A 22,194-nucleotide genomic window follows, 5' to 3' on the forward strand; every position below is an offset into this window, starting at 1 on the left:
AGTAAGTGGGACCCCTAATCAAAGACCTAATCAAAGACCCAAAATATTTTGAATGAAGGGTAGTTTTGTTGTTTTGAGGATAGAAGATGTTGTTTTATTCTTTTGGTGGCTCTCTGAAGTGACACTGAAGATCTTAGAATATCAGTATTTATCTTTCTTGTTTCCTTTAGGTTAAGGTTAGAAATTTGTTATATCGGGTTAAATAAAATAGCAATTCTGCCTTAAAGGCTTTCTTGCTTAGTGGAAAAGCTGTGATTTATAAAGCCACAGTGTAACAGAAAAAGGTGATCGTGAAAAGCCTTGGGGCAAACTGGCTGTGTAGTATATTTTAAGCAATTTATATAGGTTACTTTAATTATTATCTTTTTGTTGTTCTTATTAGAATGGCCATTTTTAATAGTAGGATCCTCCGAACTGCTTAAACCAAATCTTGCTTGCTAGTGTTGAAAATAGGTTCGGATTTCTTCTTAAAGTCCAAACCATTTCTTTAAAGGCTAACAGATGTTTACTGTCCTTCCATCAGTGAAAGGTGATAGTTAAGTGTGGTCTTAACTAGTTCCTTTCCTCTTTTCCTTGAACATCATGTTCAGTGCAAGTAGATTTGCTTGCATCCACTTGGGCTTTTGACCAAAACACACACCCATACCCTGCCTACCTCTCTGGAACTGGTTCAAGATTTGGAGAGAAGGGTTTATTTGGGGGTGTTTCCCTTGTCTTATCTCTGGGTGAGCAGATGCTAGGGTTGAATTTATTTTGGCCCTTTCGTTTTAAATTTGGAAGTGAAGCAAGAGTTTAAAGTACAACAGAAGAGACTGCCGAACTTTAGACATGAGGGATCCGGGGAGGAAGGTGCGTACCTGCATGCTGAAATATTCTTCTAGAGTTTCTCTCGGGAGTGATGGTCCTTATGCAGATAGATAACTGTAAGCTAATAACTACCACTCAAGAGGAAAATATTTAAAACTGTGTAAAGATCTGTGTAGCACTCAAATTGTATGTTTGTGTGCTTAATTTTGGCAGCAATGCCTCTTGTATTCATACTTGTAAAATTGATGGTAGAATCAGTGTATTTTGAATTTTATTTGAAAGCCTTTTGGAAAACTTAGGAAGATGAGTGTTTGCAAGGAAAAATGTTTCATTTGTTATTGATCTTCAAGGGAATGACTGAAAAAAGTATATAGATACCTTAAGCGTTCTGTCATTTTGTCTTCTAAAGCCTCAAATAAAGAGAGCTACAAATGGTTATCAGATAAAGGTTACCCAGCTTCTCAGAGATGAAAAGCAATTCTCTTCATTGGTTGTTAAAATTTATCTTTATCCAGTAATTTCAAGCACAGTGTCTTGAGTAGATAGGAGACCAGACTGACTTCTTTCTTTTTTTTCCAGAGCCTGGCCCAACTAGAGAATCTGTGCAAACAACTGTATGAAACAACAGATACAACCACTCGACTGCAGGCAGAGAAAGCCTTGGTTGAATTCACCAACAGCCCTGACTGCCTGAGCAAGTGCCAGCTGCTCCTCGAGAGAGGAAGTGTACGTAAGATTTGACAAATCCTAGAGGATAACAGAGGCTTAGGGAAAATATTCTGGTTCTAAGCTTAGGAATTCGTCAGGATGGCCTCTGTTCCTTGATCTTCTACATGTCCCAGCTCTCTCCATTTTTTTTTATATTTATTTATTTTTAGTTGGACACAATACCTTTACTCATTTATTTCTATGTGGTACTGAGGATTGAACCCAGGGTCTCACACATGTGAGGCGAGCATTCTACCGCTGAGCCACAACCCCAGCCCCTCTCCATTTTATTTTTGAAAAGCATCATATTTGCCAGATTTGCATATGACCTCAACAGGAAAATTTCTTGAAATGTGTATTAGAGTCCTGTCCCTGTTCATCTTGCAGAAGACAGGGCTATATATAAATGACCTCTCCTACCTAAAGTACTTATCGCTGTATAAGACCCTCAATCTTTTGTGTTTTGCCTCCTTCATATCATAGCTTCTGCTTATTACCTTTTACAAGTCTAGGAAATAAAGACCTTGACAATGAAAATTACAGGAAGTTTAGCTTTCAACATTAGAACCTCTTCCAGCTTAAAAATGGCATGGTAGTAATCAAAATAATACTTCTAATGAGACATAATTTGATAAAATTACTAGTTTTTGCAAGAAGGACATCTTAGTAAGATCCCATCAGGGTACCATGAAAGGGCATGGAGAGTCAGAATCACAAGTAGTTATTAGCAAGTAACGCTAGCTTGCTTGCTTTCTCTGTGTGCATGTATGCACATGGCATGCACATGTTGGGGATTGCACCTAGCACTTCACACAAACTAGGCAAGTGCTCTACCACTGAGCTACATCCCCAGCCTTTTGAGACAGGAATCTGAATTACCCAGGCTGGCCTCGAACTTATGACCCTCCTGCCTCAACTTCCCAAGTAGCTTGGATGACAAGCATGCGGCACTGTGCCCTGCTAGCACTAGTCTTCTCAGCACAAATGGTGACATAGTCAGGTGCAATTCTCCTGATTGTCCTAATGTCCAAAGAACTTTAGGCATGCCTAGCTACATTATCTTGTTTTACAAATGAAAGGGAAGAAACCAATAAGTGCAAAAAGTAACTAAAATTATTATCATTGTAGTAAAAGTTTTTAAAATTAGAAATGATAATCCAATATTATATCCTGATAGGAGGGTATCATTTTTAAAAAAAGTTTATCCCTAAAAATTGGTTTATAAAAATTACTTTCCATCTGGAAGGAGATGTAAAATAATGAAAGCAGTTAATCTGTTGAGAGGGCAGAATTCTAGATAACTTTATTTTTTCAGTTTTCATTACTATTGTCATAGTGTTGTTTATGTAATAGGTAGTACAAATTTTAGTTCAGATTATCCTTTAGTAGCTAAGGATTATAGAGAGTGAATAGTGGTCTATTCTATTCTAAGCTTTCTGAATCTAATATTTAAGTCATTTATCCTTTGCATTTGCCTGTGGGAGATGCACAGCCAGCACTTCCAGTTGACTTCTGCTAAAGCTCCAGTGCAGTCTCTGACTGCTAACTCTGGGGCCTTGTTGACAGTTCACAGACTGGAAAGCAGAATTGGTACAATATGTGCTGTGGTTATGGTAGACTCTTGCATTATTAGTGGTTTGACCTATCAGTCTAAATCGTGTTCTAAGTGACTTGAATAAATATCACATGTCAAAATTGCTTTTATTAAAGATTTTTTTATACCATGGTATATTACATAATTCTCACAGCTGTGAATAGCCTACTGTCTTTAGGACTTTTATTTTCATGGAAAATTATTCTTAGACTCAGGTGGCTCAGGCAGGAGGATGGCAAGTTAAAAACCATTCAGGGCAACCTAGTGAGACCCTTGAGACCCTGTCTCAAAACAAAAAATGAAAATGGTTGGGAGTGTAGAACAATGTTACAGTGCTCCTGGGTTGGATTCCCAATATGATTGATTGACTAATGATTAATGAATGAATGAATGAATGATAGATAGATAGATAGATAGATAGATAGATAGATAGATAGATAGGGCTGTTGATGTAGCTCAGTGATAGAGCATTTGTGCAAGCCCTAGTTCAATCCCCAGTACTGCAAAAAAACTATCATATATATTCCCCAGAGTTATAAATGATCAATAGGTTTGCTGGTGGAAAGAAATAATTTGGAGATTAACCATGCAGCATAATGTGGTAGTTTCCTCTAATATTTTTCTTTTTTCTTTTCCACTACCATACTACAGGAATATTTTGAGGTGAAACATCAGTATAAAATCTCTAACAAATCTTGTGACTGAATTACCAATACAATTTTAAGTCCTTCTTCCCCCTCTTTTACAGTCATCTTACTCCCAGTTACTGGCAGCTACATGCCTTACCAAGCTTGTGTCACGCACAAACAACCCTCTACCATTGGAACAACGAATAGATATTCGTAAGTATGGAATTTTCTGATCTGGCTTAAAGAAATTAATTTGTTTAGTGGTGTACTAGTAATAGATAAATGTAAAAAAGTTTGGTTTTTTTTTTCCAGTTTTATAATAGATATGGGCTTGTTTGGTAATGTGCTAAAATTGCTAAGCATACAGAATATCTAGAATCCAGGTTTTCCCCAGAATTTTTGGCCTATGAAAGTAAAGAGGATCTAATACAATTACTTCCAGATAAATCCCAAGTCATCCCTTTTGTTGTCAGATTTCTTTCATTTAGTTTTTATTGTCACCTATAACTCAAAAAACTTTTCTAGGGATTTTGAATTCTGTGTAAGACCATGTTATCTAGTCATGTAGGAGTAGATTCAAGGCTGCTATGCTTCATATGAATTTGAAAGCCCATCAATAATATTAAATATGAGGTCCCAGCATATTATTTCTCAGCATAAACAATTAAGAGAGTAAAGGGTGAACAGTCTGATATTATGATTTCTTGACCTATGCTTGCTTGAAGACAAACCCCCTTCTCTGGCAGAGCTGTCTATTAAGTGGATGTTTCTTCCCACAGGGAATTATGTGCTCAACTACCTTGCCACACGGCCAAAGTTGGCTACTTTTGTGACGCAAGCACTTATTCAGTTATATGCCAGGATCACAAAACTGGGCTGGTTTGACTGTCAGAAGGATGACTATGTCTTCAGAAATGCAATCACAGATGTCACAAGGTTTTTACAGGTATAGCATATGTGTTTGATATAATAGGAATGGGAAAAGCAACAGAAACATCTAACTTATGTTAATCTACTTAAAAAATTACACAAAATGGGGTTTTTGGCATATTCTCTTCTTCGTCTTTTTTGTCGGCACAAACAAACCTTGACTCATCTTTTCAAAAATGCCTACATAATATTCCCAGTGAAATGCCATAGTTTATTTATTTAGTCTCCTATAGCTGGGCATTTTGTTTGTTTCCATTTTTTGGCTGTTAAATATGTTAAGTCTATTCCAATATATATATTTTGTACTTGAGTAAGTGTATTTGAAAGGCAAATTTTTTGCCTTGGAATTAATTCAGCTGAAGGGATAGTTAATATTTTCAAATAACCCTCAAAATGTTATATCTCATTTATACTTCATCAACATTTTCTAAGTGTATCTACTTCATATACCTCAGCCTGAGCAGGGCATAGTGGTGTACTCCTATAATCCCAATGGCTCAGGAGGCTAAGGCAGGAGGATCGCAAGTTCAAAGCAAGCTTCAGCAAAAGCAAGGCACAAAGCAACTCAGTAAGACCCTGTCTCTAAATAAAATACAAAATAGGGCTGGGATGTGGCTCAGTGGTCTAGTGCATCTGCGTTCAATCCCAGTACCCATCCGCCAAAACAATACCTCAGCCTGAGAAGCTAAACATTTATTTTTCTTTTAAATAGGCAGAGCAATTCGTATCTCATTGTTTGTTGCGAATGAGACATGACATGTTTTTATTTATTAATTTAATAATATTTGTATGTACTTTTCTGTGAACTCCCTATTTTACGTTTTTTTCCTCGGGGTCTTTGTCTTTTGTCATTTACCTTTCAAATGTGTTTTGCATTTTATCTTATAATAACGTATATGCTGTAGTGCTTATCGGAACTTTTTAAAACCAAAGTTTTAAATCTTGCTGAGGTCAGATTTAGCAGTCTCTTCCAATGAAAGTTAGCTTTTATATCCTGTAAGGCAACAGGTTGAAACTGATTTCTTGCTGCCTTGTCTAGCCAGTTTTATTAGTGACCAAAGAATCTGTCATCCAGTAGCATGAGTGTATCCCAAATGCTAAAATCAAGCACACATGCCAACTCTTTCTGCCTTAACATATTTTTTTAACCAGGACAGTGTCGAATACTGCATCATTGGCGTCACAATTTTATCTCAGCTAACCAATGAAATTAACCAAGTAAGTGCTACAGCCTTCCTCATTGAAGTAAGTGACATATTTTTTCTTAGTCTTGGTGTTTTCTGCTATGTGTGGGATGATCTTTTTTGGCCGTTGTGTGCTTTTGCGGTAAGTGATTAATGCCCTTTTGAAACAATCTTGTTCCATTGGGCTTTCCTCTGTAAGTGCAACCTAAACTCATTCTTTTTGTCCTGGTCCCCTTCTGTCTCCAGAATATTCCACCCTCCCATCTCAGCTTTTCTCATTGGTATTAATGTTCATTCTAAAGATGAGAATAATGGTCCTAAGTTAAAACCAGGAACCTTAAAAATAGAACCAGCATCATTTGTGTGCCCCTTTTTCCTATATACATTAATGCATTATAGCCATTTATACATTACTTATTTCCCTGTGTTACTCCTAAAGATTTTTTCCTAGATTCTTTTTAGAATGTATGAACCATTCTGCTAATACCAGTTAATTTTTTTCTTGCAATTCTGGGGGTCAAATCTAGGGCCTTTCACGTACAGGCAAGCACTCTACCACTGAGCTGCAACCCCAGCCTGCGTGGGGTTTAATTTTTTAAATAGTCATTGATGTCACATAGTACTACAGAGGAAATACCAGTGGCTTTTGTTTCTGTTTGTGTTTTTGCTCTGGCTTTTTTTTTTTTCCAGTTATTTATTTTCATATTCAGCTAAAATTTTATAATTATTGAACAGGCCAATATTAATATTAATCATAATATCTCACCTTTAAGTTGTCAGTGTATTAATTACATTAGCACTATTGTTGCTATTGCTCATAATTATGCAGACATTTTTATTAACCCCAAGAAATTTTAACTGTGAGTCAATACTCTTTTAATGCACTAGCTTATAGCCTATTAAAATCTGAAATCCATGTGTTTTCTGTCACAGAAATTATCAGTAATTATCAAAATAGTAGCTTATACTTTTAAGTGGTTATGATGTACCAGTTCCTTTTCTTAGCATTTTATATTAACTAATTTTAATCTCATAGCAGTCCTACATAATAGGTATTGTAGTTATCCCATTTTCTGGATAAGAAAACTGGGGCACATAAAGGTTAAATAATTTGCCTACAATTAAATAGTAAGCAAGAGCATCTGAATTAGAACCCAGATAGTCTTGTTCCAGAGCTTGTGCTCTTAACTGACTGTTTAACCACTATTTCCTTTCTAGTAGGAGAGCATTCATTAACCAGAGATTGTGGCCTTAATGTTCTCCTCTTTGTAGTTTGTCCCCATAAAATACATAAATAGTTGATATAAAATCTTGCATGGCTTTGCTTCTCTTTCTTAAGAAAGTGATGAAGCGGTGTAGCGCCCCTGTAATTCCATTGATCAGGTGACTGAGACAAGAGGATCATGAGTTCAAGGTCAGCCTCAGTAATTTGGTGAGGCCCTAAGACCCAGTGAAACCCTGTCTCTGAGTAAAATATAAATAAGGGATGTAGATGTGGCTCTGTGGCTTTAAGCTCAGTGATTTGGTACCTTAGTTCAGTTCCCGGTACCAAAAAGAGAGAGAGGGAGAGAAAGTGATAAAAACATGTCTGCCATAGTTTAAGTGTACTCTGTATTATGAACAGTACAGCAGATTATATATGGTTCATGATATATGTTGTAGCAGCTCCTTTGTTATCTAAGACTACATGCTAACACAGTGACACTGAAACTAGAATTGGAATATTTTGAACCTTAAATACCATTCATTTTCCATAATTTTTTGGCTGTCACATTCAATTCAGAAAGTATATTTCTGTCAATTCCTGTTTGCACTTAGAAATAAAGTCAAGGAAAACTTTGTTGTCTGTCAGACATTTTGCTGATTTGATCAGCAAACAGATTTACATTTTTAATAAGGAATCAACTAAAGATACCCTGGATAACCTTGAAATTCTTGCATTCTATTTGTTGAGTGCCTACTATGTGTTCAAAATAGAAGGCATGTTAAAGAAGTAAAAGATTTAGTCCTAGTCAGTGTGATGACACAAGCCTGTAATATCATCCTCTCAGGAGGTGGAGGCAGGAGGGTAACAGGTTGGAGGCCAGCCTGGGGAATTTAGCAAGGCCCTGTCTCACAATTAAATGGCTGGGGATGTCGCTTAGTGGTATAGCACCCCTGAGTTCAGTCCCCAGTACCAGAGGAAAATAAAAGATTTGATCTTTAATTACAAAAATATTTATAACTTAGCTGAAAAGTCATGAACAGAAATAAGTAAAAGACCAATACACCACTCATTGTCATTTATTTTAAGTCATGACTGTTAAAGACTATTTTGGAAATTCAGCAGAAACTTCAGCCCTGAGTGGTTTGTTTACCAAAAATAAAGGCTTGCTATTCTGTTTTTGAGACTAAGCCACAATATGACATGACAGTAATTATTAGCAATGTCTGCCAATAGTTTGTTAAGTTTTACCTCTCCAAGTACAGAGGAAAATAAAAATTTGCAGTAAAAATATTTATCCCTTCTTTTGTTTTTCCTCTGTAAGCTATGAGAAAGAGATCCTAGCTAGCTGTCCTAGCAGGACACTGAAACTAGAATTGGAATATTTTCTCACTAGATGATTTAACTATAATTTAAGCTTTAAAAATGTGTTTTGTATTTATGTTGCTATTATTGGAAATCCTCTGTTTTAAAGTCTCTGAAAAATTCTTTCATTTGCTTTTTTTTTCCTATTAATTCTAAAACTGGCATTGGTCTATTCTGTTTCTACACAGGCAGACACCACCCATCCTTTAACCAAGCACAGAAAAATAGCTTCCTCTTTCCGAGATTCATCACTGTTTGATATCTTCACGCTTTCCTGCAATTTATTAAAACAGGTATAGTCATGGGTTGGGTCAGGCTTCCTACTTTTCTTTTGAAAAGATGAGAATATGTGGGAATTTGTTAGGGGACAGCTCCAAACTGAGGGCATTAGAGTTTTGCATTGCTTTAATCATTCCTCTCTCATATACTGTACATCTAGAGATATACAAAAAGCCAGCCAGATTAACCACTGAAGTTAAAGAAAAAGACTGTGATTTTCCTACTTCAAAACTATTCCCTTAGGTAAACAGCAGTAAGTGAACACTTATCCCATTCTCCTATCTTAAAGGAATCAAGAATTTACCACAAAGTTAGAGATTTTGCTGTTTGCTTTTTTATAACCACATAAAATCTCTATTCAGAGTGAAAGCATGTTAGTTTTATGGTGTTTGGATTCTTGGTACTTTGAAAGTAGGTTCAGACTGCACTGTTACCACACAAAACTAGGCTGATGCTTCTGTCCCCTGCTGAGTTAGAAACAGCAAATAAACAAGCAACATCTGTAAGGAAAAGTAGATTTTGAATTTTTAACATCCATTTAGATTTAATAACCTGAAGGGATATACAGTATCACATAAGGAAATTACCTATTTTAATGTAGAGAGTTGGTTTTCAATTCATTTATTGATAGAGTTGAAGAAAGAAATATTAACCTACACATTTGTAACAATATTTGGGTTCTTGGTCCCTGTGAGAAATTAAATGGGGTTAGCTACTAGCTTTTGTTCATTTTTGGTTTTGGGGGGGGTGGGTTTTGTTTGTTTGTTTTGTTTTGTTTTATTTTGTTTTTTTCCTCGTTTTCCAATATTTCCCAGTTTAATTTTTAAAGGCAAATTTGGATTCTTTCTGTTGTCACTGTTAATGATACTTATCTTTTACTCAGTTACTTAGTGTTACCTCTGAATTCCCGAATATTCCTGAGGTTTGGCAAGTTGCCTGGCAAAGCTGTTATACACCCTGAATGGGGGAAAGCTTTGGAGAAAACCCAGGGTTGAATCCTCTTCATTGATCCTATCAAAAACAAATGGCCAGCCAGTCACTGAGACACAGCTGGTATAACCTTGGAGTCAATAAACATGCTCACTGTGGAGCTATAATCAGTTGTATAGTCTGCAGGCACACTGCAGGTGAACAAATAAAAAGCATTGGTGATTTTGTTTTAATTATGGTTAAAAAGATTTCTGGTGATCATGGTAAGGATGGTGCTAAAAAGAGGGAGGAAGGAAGGTGACAGGTTGTGAAATTTCCTCAGAACTCCATCCAGAGTTTTACCATAGCCATGTCTAGAAATTGTTAGCCTCTCACAGGCAAATTTCACAACCCATCTTGCTTCAAATTCCCTGTGGCCATTTTGTCTCAACATATGAAAAATAAGTTTTTTAAAGTTTATTTAAGGGCAAGGATGTAGGGGGAAAGGTACACTCATACTCTGCTGGTGGGACTGCAAATTGGTATAGCCAATAGGGAAAGCAGTATGGAGATTCCTTGGAAATTGGGAATGGAACCACCATTTGACCCAGCTATCCCTCTCCTCAGTCTGTACCCAAAGGACTTAAAAACAGCATACTACAGGGACACAGCCACAGCCATGTTTATAGCAGCACAATTCACAATAGCTCAACTGTGGAACCAACCTAGATGCCCTTTAGTAGATGAATGGATTTTTAAAAATGTGGCGCATATATACACAATGGAATATTACTCAGCAATAAAAGAGAATAAAATCATGGCATTTGCAGGTAAATGGGTGGAGTTAGAGAAGTTAATGCTAAGTGAAGTTAGCCAATCCCAAAAAACCAAATGCCAAATATTTTCTTTGATATAAGGAGGCTGATTTGTAGTGGGATAGGGAGAGGGAGCATGGGAGGAATAGACAAACTCTAGATAGGGCAGAAGAGTTAGAGGGGAAGGGAGGGAGCATGGGGTTAGAAATTATGGTGGAAAGTGATGATCATTATTATCCAAAGTACATGTATGAAGACACGAATTAGTGTGAGTGTACTTTGTATACAACCAGAGACATAAAAAATTGTGCTCTATATGTGGAATAAGAATTGTTGCTGTCATATATAAATTTAAAAAAAAAAACGAAAGGGGGGAAAAAGTTTATTTAAGTACCAACTGTACGTTTTTATAATAAATGTTATTAGTAAAAAGGAACAGAAGGGATTTTTATAGTAAGATTAACATGATAAAGTACAGCATCTTTTTGTGTGGAAAACCATCAGTTTGTTCTGCTGAAATACAGTCCGCCTTTTCTGGCTCAGCATCCTGCTGCTGAATCTGGGAGCAAGCTGGGAAGAGAGGAACAATTGTTTGGGGCTCATTGTGTGCCAATTTTTCCAGGCTTCAGGAAAGAATCTGAACTTGAATGATGAAAGTCAGCATGGCTTGCTCATGCAGCTGCTCAAACTCACCCATAACTGCCTGAACTTTGATTTCATCGGCACATCTACTGATGAGTCCTCAGATGACCTATGTACAGTACAGATCCCCACCAGCTGGAGATCAGGTAACAGAGAAATCGCACTGCCTGTATCAGCCTGCCCCACAGCTCCTCAGCATGTTCATAGGATAATCCAAAGAACCCCAGTGATTGCTTGTTACTTAAAGCTTAGAATTTTGATAATTTTGATGTCTATTTTTATAATACAAGGGAGAGGTTGTTGGAGGAATCTTATAGATCCCCCAGCATGGGAAAACTCTTAATAATGAATAAGAGTGGGCATGTATGTTCTTGTATTAATCATTAAGAGTCTTGTTATCTATTTAGAATAATACTGCCTTTAAAAATAGTATCAACCCAGCTACTCAGGAGGCTGTAGCAAAAGGATCGCAAGTTCAAGGCCAACCTGGGCAACTTAGTGACACCCTGTCTTAAAATAAAAAAGGTCTGAGAACATAGATCAGAGATAGAATGCTCCTAGCCAGTACCAAAAATATGTATATATCATACAAAGAACTTGAGCTTACATTTGTTTTTGTGTTCCTAAGGAAAAAATTTTAAATTCTTGATGTGGTTGGAGGTGTTAGGATTGTCTAAAATTCCCTGAGAACCAAAGAATGAATGTTTCTTATAGTTGCTGCAATTGATATTTTAAGGGGAAAAGTGGAAAACAAAAAGATCCTAATAGTTACCACTTGCTAAGGAGATAGACATTCTGTAAGATAAGTAGGCAGCGGGATGTGCTCTCTTAGTATCTTAGAACAGAATAATATGATAGTACTCTGTGGACAAAGTAAAAGTGATGTCATTTGTCTTTTTTCAGCATTCTTAGATTCTTCAACTCTGCAGCTGTTTTTCGACCTGTATCATTCCATCCCTCCTTCATTCTCACCTCTGGTGAGTCAGAACCACTATTTCCAACACAAACTGTTTCTAAAAAATAGCAATGAGTGTTCATTCATTTTGTTTTATAGGATAGAAATACTAGGGTTAGTTATCTAGCCTTATGAGATTAAGCTTACAGCCTAAAGGTTCTGGCAATAACAGTTTCATTGTTTTTAAATTATTCCTGTCTATTGGCCAGTTGCTACAAATGGTCAAGTTCTTTTTGTTCATCTTGTGTCTGTGTTTGACTTTGTACTATACTTCACATCCATGTCACGGGCTAGAGCATGAGGATTCATCTGATACTATCCGACTGAACCATTAAGATTGTGCTGAGAAGTTTTGACAATCCCCCAGGCAAATGTTACATAGTGATAAATGGAAACTGTAATGGAAAAACTAATTTGCATACTGTCCTAAATAACATTTGAAAGATATTAGGAATGCTGTATTTCCTATAGCAACGATTAATCTCAAAATCATTCAGATTCTAAAACCCTATTGGTCCAGTGTTTAGATTGTTGGTCTGAAATGCTGTTGTACATAAAATATACATAAGAAAATACAGTGAAGTACTGGTTGTTCTACATGGTGTCCACAGTGGACTAATTTCCTGGCAATTGTAATACTTTTCCAAATTAATATGGACCTTTGATTTAGAAGAAATGTGAATTCAGTGCTGTGTGCATCATTCAGGTCACTGCAGGAGAAGGGAGCACAGCCATGAGGGCTAATTAATGAAAGGATTGTTTGCAAAGGTATGGGCAGAATTGAAGGGAATTCAGCAAATGGTAGTGGTGCATGATCACCCCCAGGAGCGGGGGCCTCCAGGAATGGAGGAAGGAAACCCTGAAGAGAGCTGAAGTTGTAGCCAAGGGGAGGACTGAAAGCAATAATTGTGGTCATTCATAGAGAAATTATGCCAACCCAGCCCAACCAGAGGGTGGGGAGAAGGGCTCCTCTTTTTTTCTGCCTTCTGACCTCCTGCTGGTACTTCCCAGTGGCTTAAGCCAATCAGAATCCAGAGGACAAGGGAATGCTGCTATTGTTGAGAGGTCATATAGTCCCAGGGGACAAAGAGCAGGGTGGAGAAGGATACAAAATAGATTTGGGGGGAGCAAACAATGTAAATATGTAGCACAGCAGGGAAAATGTTTTCAGTGTAAAAGTTGTTTTTTCGGGGAATAGATCTGACTTGACTTGTTTATGTAGTGATGTATATGATATATAAAGCCTGATTAGCCAAAAGTCTTTAAATTTTAAAACAAAAAAAAATAAAAATAAGCCTAAAGTTTTATTTAAAATATAATTTTGCTTCATATTTTCTAAGCAAGAATCATTAAAGAAGCCTATGGGATTGTCTAAGAATAGTGTCTAAGGGAGCTTTCCAAGCTGTTAATGTAACCAGGAGTGGTTACTGTGATCAACTTAGATCTGATACTCTTTCTTTTGTAAAGTTGTTCCAGATACCCTAAGGAATATTATAGGGGGGAACAAGGTGTGGTAAAAATAGCCGTACCATCCTAATCACTGTATGTGTTGTGTCCTGCTCAGGTATTATCCTGCTTAGTACAGATCGCTTCTGTCAGGAGATCCCTGTTCAACAATGCTGAGAGGGCCAAGTTTCTCTCCCATCTTGTCGATGGTGTTAAACGAATACTGGAAAATCCACAGGTAAGATTTTTGAGAATTTATATATGTATAGAATTAATGTATGACTAACTATAGGAGTCAGAAAGAAGTTCATCTAGATGCCACACTTAGAAATCTCAGAGAACCATTTCATCTTGATCTTTAAGAGTTCTGTGAGTCTACATTTTAATCAGATTCTGAGAGTATTTGCCCCAAAGAGGAGTCAGTATCCTCCAGCTTCAGAAATGTAGGAGTCTTGGGAAGAGATCACTTTGATACAAAATAATAAGGATAGAGTTAGTCATTTTCCCCCAAGAAATTTAGCCTCTAAAGTTTGGATTTCGTTTTTGTTTGCAGTTTTTTTAATATATAAAGATACTTAGATAATTGTAAATAATAATGATATAAATATATGAAACATTTGTATAACTTTGCCATTGTAGTAAATTACAGTATTGCGCTTAGTGATCAGTTTGACAGATGTAGAAATGAGAAATTTTATTAGGTTTTCTTTGGTGGGAAATACACAGGCCAGTCACATCAGAGGTGGTGTCCTTCTGCCATTAATCAGCTTTAGAACCATAGGCAAGGGTTATGGTCCCTCTTGGATTTCCTTTGCAAACTCTGCCTATTGAAACTAATAATCTCATCTTATTGGTGGTTATTATGAACACATAAAGTGTGATAAATCACATTTTCCATTTTATCTTCCCCCGTGTTGTTGCCAGAGTTTATCAGACCCAAACAATTACCATGAGTTTTGCAGACTACTGGCTCGATTGAAGAGTAACTATCAACTGGGGGAACTGGTAAAAGTGGAAAACTACCCTGAGGTCATCCGATTGATAGCCAACTTCACAGTGACCAGCCTACAGGTTTGTCTTGGATTGCTTTTGTGTTTCTTCTTAAACATTGGAATCTCTTCTCTTGCTTATTGATTTTGATCTTTTAAGGATACCTCTTACCTTGGCAAAGGTTATAAGTTACCCTGCAAAGTAGTTCCTGTTGTAGCTTCGTCTTTTTTAAGTTTACAAAAGTGCAGGGAGGAGCTTAAGTTGTGGCTCAGTGGTAGAGCGCTTGCTTGCCTGGCATGTGTGAGGCACTGGGTTCGATTCTCAGCACCACATATAAGTAAATAAATGAATAAATGAATGAATGAATGAATAAATAAAGGTTCCTAAACAAACAAAAAAAAGTTTTTTTAAAAAAAAATAATAATTTTTTTCAAAAAAAGTGCAGGGAGGGGGCTGTGGATGTAGCTCCATGGCAGAACACTAGATTCGCTTGCAAGGTTCTCTGTGTGATCCCCAACACAACCCAAAAAAAAAAAGTGTAAGGGATACGATTAAAGAAACGTGGGAATTACAAATATAATATTCAGATTAAAAACAGAGGAAACTCCCTTTTAACCTCTCTGAAAAAGACAAAATAGAACAGGGGGCTAGACCAAAGAATAAAAAGTTAGTAGCCTCTCTTTTTAGTCTTGTAATATAGATTTGTGGGTCTCGAACAGTTTTGCATCAGAATCACTTGGGAGCTTGATGAAGAATACTGGTGCTTGAGTCTCACACCCACCCCACCCATAGTTTTCAGTTCCCTAGGTCCAAGGTGGAGCCTTGACATCCCTATGTCTGACAAGTTCTCTAGGTGATTCTCATGCACACTGATAACGGAGAAACACAGAGGGCTTTCTTTGTGGGTTAGGTTTACATAGCCAGTATAGAACTGTCTTCTCATTAGATGCTTACCCTCTAAAAATACTAATAACTTTAAACTAGTTGCCACACATAGAACAAAGCCCATAAAATCTTATCCTCTTTTTTAAAACTTCTTTATCCTGGCTGGACATGGTGGCTTACACCTGTAATCCCAGCAGCTTGGGAGGATCATAAAACAAGGCCAGCCTGGGCAACTTAGACCTTGTCTCAAAATAAAAAAATTAAAATGGTTGGGGATGTAGCTCAGTAGTAGAGTGCTCCTGGATTCAGTCCCCAGTAATTAAAAAAAATAAGTCTTTCATTTGTGACAAGTGGTCTGGGACTATGTATACAGAAATGAAAAATATGCCTTCTGCTCCTTTGGTTGTCCTTAGCACTGGGAATTTGCCCCAAATAGTGTGCACTATCTCCTGAGCCTGTGGCAGCGGCTGGCAGCCTCTGTGCCATACGTCAAAGCCACAGAGCCCCACATGCTGGAAACATATACTCCTGAGGTCACAAAAGCCTACATCACATCCCGGTTGGAATCTGTGCACATCATACTAAGGTAAGGAAATTTGGACTGATTCCTTCATCCCATTATACACACCCACTTGGCAAAGGGGGACTTGACATGAGTTCCATCAGTGCCAGTACTGTTTATGGTTATCCCTCCTTGTCAGCCTAGCAGCATAAAGTCTGAAAGAATAGTCTTTCTTTTAAACATCCTGTTCCTGTCCGCCTTTTCACTGTCTATAGAAATGTCTTTGAATACAAAGCACATTTGTATGTTTGTTCTTGCCACTGGTTTTCTTCAAATGTGAGAAATTTATAGGACATAGGTGATAAGAATTCTTAATATGTAAGTTATGGTGCTTAATGTTCACTCCTAAAGAAATAAGTCCAGTCATCAACTCTGACTTCAGAGCTTACTCAAAGACAAAAGAATTCAAGGCAGCTATCACTGATTGCAGTATATTAACACAGAGTTTCTGTCTACATTGACTATTAACTGGATCAGAAACCTATAGTTAAAGAAATGTCAGGTTCTTTTAAAAATGACCCATATTAAATGAAGTTGTCTTTGTTTGGGGACTCTGAATGTCTGATATGTCTTTTTTAAAGTCACATTCTTAATTTCCTCAAAGTCAAAGTTTTAACTGCAATTTGAGTCATTTCAAAATCAGAATATTCATGAAGTTCACTGGAAAACATTGCTATATGCAGCAGGTTTCCAGGAGGCAGTGTTAAGGTAGAGAAGTGGGCCCAAGGAGTCAGGTAATAGCAGTGTGCTTTTGGTCAACTTTCTTCATTGCATTATTATAAAACACAAATAATAATAGGCCTACCTTATAAGGTTCTTACAAGGATATAATTAATATAAATTAATATAACCTTGCCTGGTGTGTGGGACATTGCAAACACAGTCAGCTGCGAACTAAGATGGAACAATAGCAGCACACCATAGAACAAGGGGTTAAAATCTAAGAGCCAGTAGATAAGGCAAGACCTCATACAGATCCATTTTTCCCCAGGTGCAATTCTGAAATCCAAGAAGATGCAAAGCTAAATTTTCTCAACAGTTTGGTGGCAAAATGTGATATGAGCTATTAGACCATTTATAGACTTATATTTTTAAATCCTGTTTAACATGACTGTTCACAATATTCATACATTTGCTATGGGAATATTAAGTCTAATAAGCCACAGGGCCCATCAAGGGCTTTATATTACATGGGAAAAGCATCATATTGCCTTCCTCAAATCTGAAAATTTCTGAAATCCTAAACACATCTGACCACAATAGCCTCACATAAAAGACTGTGTACTTATAGTCCCAAAGTTTATTGTAGTTAGCAACAAGTGAAAGGCTAAATAAAAGAGCTCAAAGAGGTGAGAAGATAAGGCTGCCAGGTTCACGGCAGACAAATTATTAAGGGATGGGAATTCAGGTGGGAAGATTTACTGCTAACAAATATAGTATACCTAAGGGAGACATGCCAGAGCAAAAGGCCTCTGCCTTCTTACTTTTAAAATATACTTCCTTGGGGCTGGGGCTGGGGCTCAGTGGTAGAGCATTTGACTCACGTGTGTGAGGCACTGGGTTTTATCCTCAGCACCACATAAAAATAAGTAAATAAAGATATCGTGTCCATCTACAATTTAAAAAAAAAATTTAAATATCCTTCCTTAGGAAAAAGTAGTATTGTCCTCTATGATAGGAAATGATAATTCAGTAGGCATATTTTAAGAGAGCGTCCTTCCTTTTACCCCTTTGCAAGTAGAGATGGCCTGGAAGATCCCCTAGAGGATACAGGTCTGGTCCAGCAGCAGTTGGACCAGCTGTCCACCATTGGGCGTTGTGAGTACGAGAAGACATGTGCGCTCCTCGTACAGTTGTTTGACCAGTCGGCCCAGTCCTACCAGGAGCTGCTGCAGAGCGCCAGCGCCAGCCCAATGGACATTGCAGTACAAGAGGGTGAGTATATTGTGCAGAAGGGTTCTAGACCCCTGAGGAGATGCTATCAGAACCCTTAACTGCATGCCACCCTCCTTTGCAACCCCACCCCCATTCTTCATCCTCCATGTACACAGGAGAGTATTTGTGAATGAATGAATATCACAGGGACAAGGGAAAAGTAACTAAAATCACACCTGCAGTGAGGGCTTTTAAATATAAAGAATTGCTGCATTCTAAAAGTAATGACCTTGTCTACATGGAAACATTGATTATCTGGTGAATTTCCCCCTTGGCATCACTGTTACTAGAGCAAGGGAATAGCCATCATGTGCAAGGAAAGTAAGACGTTATGACTTCACCAGAGTTTCCTTAAGATTAAGGAAGAGTGTCTTGGTGAAATTATCCCTGGAGGGGTCACTGATGAGGCTTCCTCCTGCCACAGGGAGGCTGACGTGGCTGGTGTACATCATCGGAGCTGTGATAGGTGGCCGGGTTTCTTTTGCCAGCACTGACGAGCAAGATGCTATGGATGGCGAGCTTGTCTGTCGGTAAGACCACTCCCCAGCCACTTTGGATGCCCTGTTGACGTTCACTTACAGACCAGTCTTAGGAAGCAGAACACCGTGAAAATAGGCCTGCTACAGCTCCAGCTTCCAGCCTTCATATGTGCAGTGAGAGCTCTGCCTACAAACTTATCAAAAAACATTTCAGTAATAATTCAGCAGGAAATGATGAGGACAGAATTAGGAAAATTAATGTGGGAGTAACCATTAGTTCTGTTTAAGGATCATGTCTCAGCGTTAGTGGAATGTAGGCTGCTTTTGCCATGCCAACACAAGTTACAAGAGAAACTGGTTTCTCAAGTGTCACCAAAGGTAAAATTATAGAACTACAGACTTTCAGATCTCTCTCTCAGCCATACATCCATTCATCAAGTTATTTTGCCAGTGTGTTGGCACATACCTGAAATCCGGGCAACTCAGGAGGCTGAGGTAGGAGGATTGCAAGTTTGAGGCCAGCCTCAGCAACCCTGTCTCCAGAATAAAAGCTGGGGTGTAGCTTGGTGGAAGAGCACCCTTGGGTTGAATCTCTATTACCAAAAGAAAAAAAAATTTTTTTTCAAGTTATTTTGTATCTGTGTAATCTTCATTTTATTAAAAACCTTTTAATGAACATTACAACTTATTGAAAACTTTTCGAAGTCAAAGAGAAGAAAGGTGGCACATAACTAGTGATTTCTGAAAGTTTACATAGCAGAAATAAAAGGCAGAATTTTTATTTATTTATTTATTTAAAGGCAGAATTTTTTTAAGGCAGATGTTCTCCAACATGTTGATCTTAGACCTACCTTACCCTCTTAAAGAAAAAAAGGCATTGAGGTCCCCAGAAGAGCAGTTGGGGTTTTAAAACAATATGTATATTAATTTATTGTAAAACACTAATGAGCCCATTAAATGCTAACATTGTTTTTTTTTATGAAGAAAACTATTTTTCAAAAAAATTAATTTGAAGAGCAGTGTTGTTTACATGTTTGCAAATCTTTTTTTTAATTTTTTTAATATTATTTTTTAGTTTTCAGCAGACACAACATTTTTATTTTATTTTTATGTAGTGCTGAAATTGAACCCAGTGCCCTGCGCATGCCAGGCGAGCACGTTACCGCTTTAGCCACATCCCCAGCCCCAATTTGCAAATCTTTTTCATGTCTGCATGGTGGAATTCAGCTGGATTCTCATACCTACTTCTGCACTCAGTCTGTGTGTCTCATGTGGCCTGTAGCCTCTGGGAAACCTACTATACACTCATGAGATTATAAGCAAAAAGGACCAAAAATGTCTTTCTACTGTTGTGAATGATTTTGTGACCTTGCAGAGAGCTACTACTGTAAAGAGTTTTAAAAGTTCAGATGTTCTCTTTAGGGATGCACAGACTTTAACCTGATGCCGTAGACTTTACTGGTCCCCAGACATCTCAATCTATAATTTTATTTGCAGTGCTGTGGATTGAACCCAAGGCTGAGCTGTACCCTCAATCTATAATTCTTATTCCTCTGAAATTCCCTTTTTGTCTCTTTCTATGCCCATTTGCCTTAGCTGCCTTAATCCTAACAAGAGTCTCCATGGTATTGTCCATTGGCGTTCTTTGACAAACTGAGCAAAGATGAAATGAGAACGATCAAGTGTGGTGGCACACACCTGTAATCCCAGCTCCTCATGTAACTGAGGCAGGAGGATGGCGAGTGTCAAAATAAAAAGTTTTAAAGGACTGAGATATAACTAAGTAGTAGAGCATTCCCCTAGCATGTGCTAGACTCTGGGTTCAATCCCCAGTACTGCAAAAAAAAAAAAAAAAGAAGAATGAAATTTAATGCCTTTCTGATTTTGCTGTCTATTATGGTACTGTGTGTATCATGATATATAAATTTAGTTTAGATGGTGTCTTATATTTCTTAGCTCAAGTGTTGCAACACAGTGACTGAGTCTAATTTACTTATGATATGTAACAAATAGTTTGCTGCTTGTTCTCACACAATGAAAATGTCAGATGACTCACTTAAAGTAACATCATGCCTATTCGTTCAATATTCTTTCACTTGCATTCCATTATGCTTTTTTGGGAAGAGAGCAGTGTAGGCAAAAGAGACAAAAACACGGGTGCACATCTCTCTTTGTCCTTGTCCCTGGACGTGCTATGAACATGATGTTTCACATATCTGTATCTCCTTCGTGGCTCTGAGAGAAAAGATTGAGAACCCTGGGCTAGTCCCTCATTTGTATAGATGAATGGAGTGCATAAAATTGTTCTATCCAATATCTCAGAAATTTTAGGAAATACCATGACCCGTCATGCCAGTGTGTTCCATAGTTTTTAAGCTGATTCTTAGTTCTACCCCTATCCAAGATCTTGGTGACAAACATCTCACTACTCATTCCTTAGTTGTGGTTCCTGTGGGGCAAGAAATGGAGACTGTTTTTTCCCTCACCCAAGCTTACAACCTGCAGAGAATGCCTTTCAGATAGGCTAGATAAGGAGAAGAGGAGGTATGTTTGGCTGTTTCGGGGTAGGTTGGGGTGTGTAGGGTGACGAGGCTATCCTGCTGTTGAGAGTCATTGCTCCTCTTCCTCTAGGGTGCTCCAGCTGATGAACCTAACAGATTCTCGCTTGGCTCAGGCGGGTAACGAGAAGCTGGAATTGGCCATGCTGAGCTTTTTTGAACAGTTTCGTAAGATCTACATTGGGGACCAGGTGCAGAAATCCTCAAAGGTAACAGACTTACAATTGGCTCCATTTAGTTCTCACTTCTCACACGTGAAATTGCTGATTGAGAGAAACTGTTGAGATACAGTCTCCAGATTTTAGGTACTGGGATACTACAAATGTTTTCTCTTAGTGTGTAGAATTCTGGAGACTTATTGAGGAATTGTGTCTGTTCCTCCTGAATTCCATATGCTTAACAAATGGCCAGTCAAAACATCTGTTGTTCTTCCCCAAATTGGCAGTTCTTAGTCTCTATACATGAATTAATGTTCAGAACAGCAGAAGGTTTTGGCAGACTTTTTGTGATTTCAGGATTGAAGGGGACCAGTAAGAGAGCTCAGCATCTATCCAGTATTTTGTAATACTTAGAAACTGGCTCATCCCTTCAACAGAGGTTCACAGGATTGTTTTCAATTTTCTTCCCAGATCTTACTCCCTGAATATGTACAAAAACAGTCCAGGTATGTGATTGTTCTAATATTCTCTGGTTACTTTCTTTTCCTTTAACATGACACCAGCTGTACCGCCGACTCTCAGAAGTTCTCGGCTTGAATGATGAGACCATGGTCCTAAGCGTCTTCATAGGAAAAATGTAAGTGTTTCAGCTTGCCCTCAGCAAGAGGCCCTTGCAGTCCTGTTGCAACTGTACAATGTGATCTGGGCATTGTGCTGCCAGTGCCTGGGTATTACAGCATTGATCGTTTGCGTCAGAAAATTGTGCCTTTGAGTGTGTGACAAGCTGTGGTTAGAGATATGGCCCGGCCCCAGAGCATTCCAGGCTTGTACAGAATCTTCTCTTTAGCCTCTGGGATCACAGGTGAAACCTTGTCATGGCATTAGCAAAATGGCTGTCCTTCCCCATTGACTGGTGCTTGACCTCTCACCTGATCCCTGAGCTACCCAGGATGCCCAGAGCAGGCATCACTTTCTGATGCTGATTTCCATTAGTTATGCCCCCAGGGGAGAGCCCCACTTTCAGATGGGCTTACTCCTGTCAGGAAGCATCATACCCACTGAGGGTCTTAAATCTCCAAAATCTGGTGCTATTATTTGAATTGTCTTCAAAGTTGGCGCTCCTGATTGGCCCTTTTTTTGTTTTTGTTTTTGTTTTTAAG

The 22,194-nt window shown here is 38.0% G+C and overlaps 1 protein-coding gene across 3 annotated transcripts in view; it reads left to right on the forward strand.

The window, feature by feature from the left end:
- Positions 1-790: 790 nt before the first annotated feature.
- Positions 791-22,194, forward strand: part of Xpo7 (exportin 7) — a 39,456-nt gene continuing 18,052 nt past the window's right edge. For 2 of the 3 annotated variants that reach the window (XM_027926871.2, XM_027926875.2), the window contains exons 1-15: positions 791-849; positions 1,387-1,533; positions 3,858-3,951; positions 4,518-4,684; positions 5,821-5,913; positions 8,610-8,714; positions 11,047-11,212; positions 11,970-12,043; positions 13,586-13,705; positions 14,392-14,538; positions 15,756-15,928; positions 17,646-17,839; positions 18,264-18,369; positions 20,950-21,085; positions 21,598-21,671. In XM_027926871.2, coding sequence (XP_027782672.1) covers positions 829-849; positions 1,387-1,533; positions 3,858-3,951; positions 4,518-4,684; positions 5,821-5,913; positions 8,610-8,714; positions 11,047-11,212; positions 11,970-12,043; positions 13,586-13,705; positions 14,392-14,538; positions 15,756-15,928; positions 17,646-17,839; positions 18,264-18,369; positions 20,950-21,085; positions 21,598-21,671 — 1,817 coding nt within the window. In that variant the 5' untranslated portion in view covers positions 791-828. The remainder of the gene's footprint in view (positions 850-1,386; positions 1,534-3,857; positions 3,952-4,517; positions 4,685-5,820; positions 5,914-8,609; positions 8,715-11,046; positions 11,213-11,969; positions 12,044-13,585; positions 13,706-14,391; positions 14,539-15,755; positions 15,929-17,645; positions 17,840-18,263; positions 18,370-20,949; positions 21,086-21,597; positions 21,672-22,194) is intronic. The other variant, XM_027926873.2, reaches the window with a different exon arrangement.

Source organism: Marmota flaviventris, chromosome 3 (genome assembly GCF_047511675.1).
Source record: "Marmota flaviventris isolate mMarFla1 chromosome 3, mMarFla1.hap1, whole genome shotgun sequence".
Lineage (NCBI taxonomy): Eukaryota > Metazoa > Chordata > Mammalia > Rodentia > Sciuridae > Marmota > Marmota flaviventris.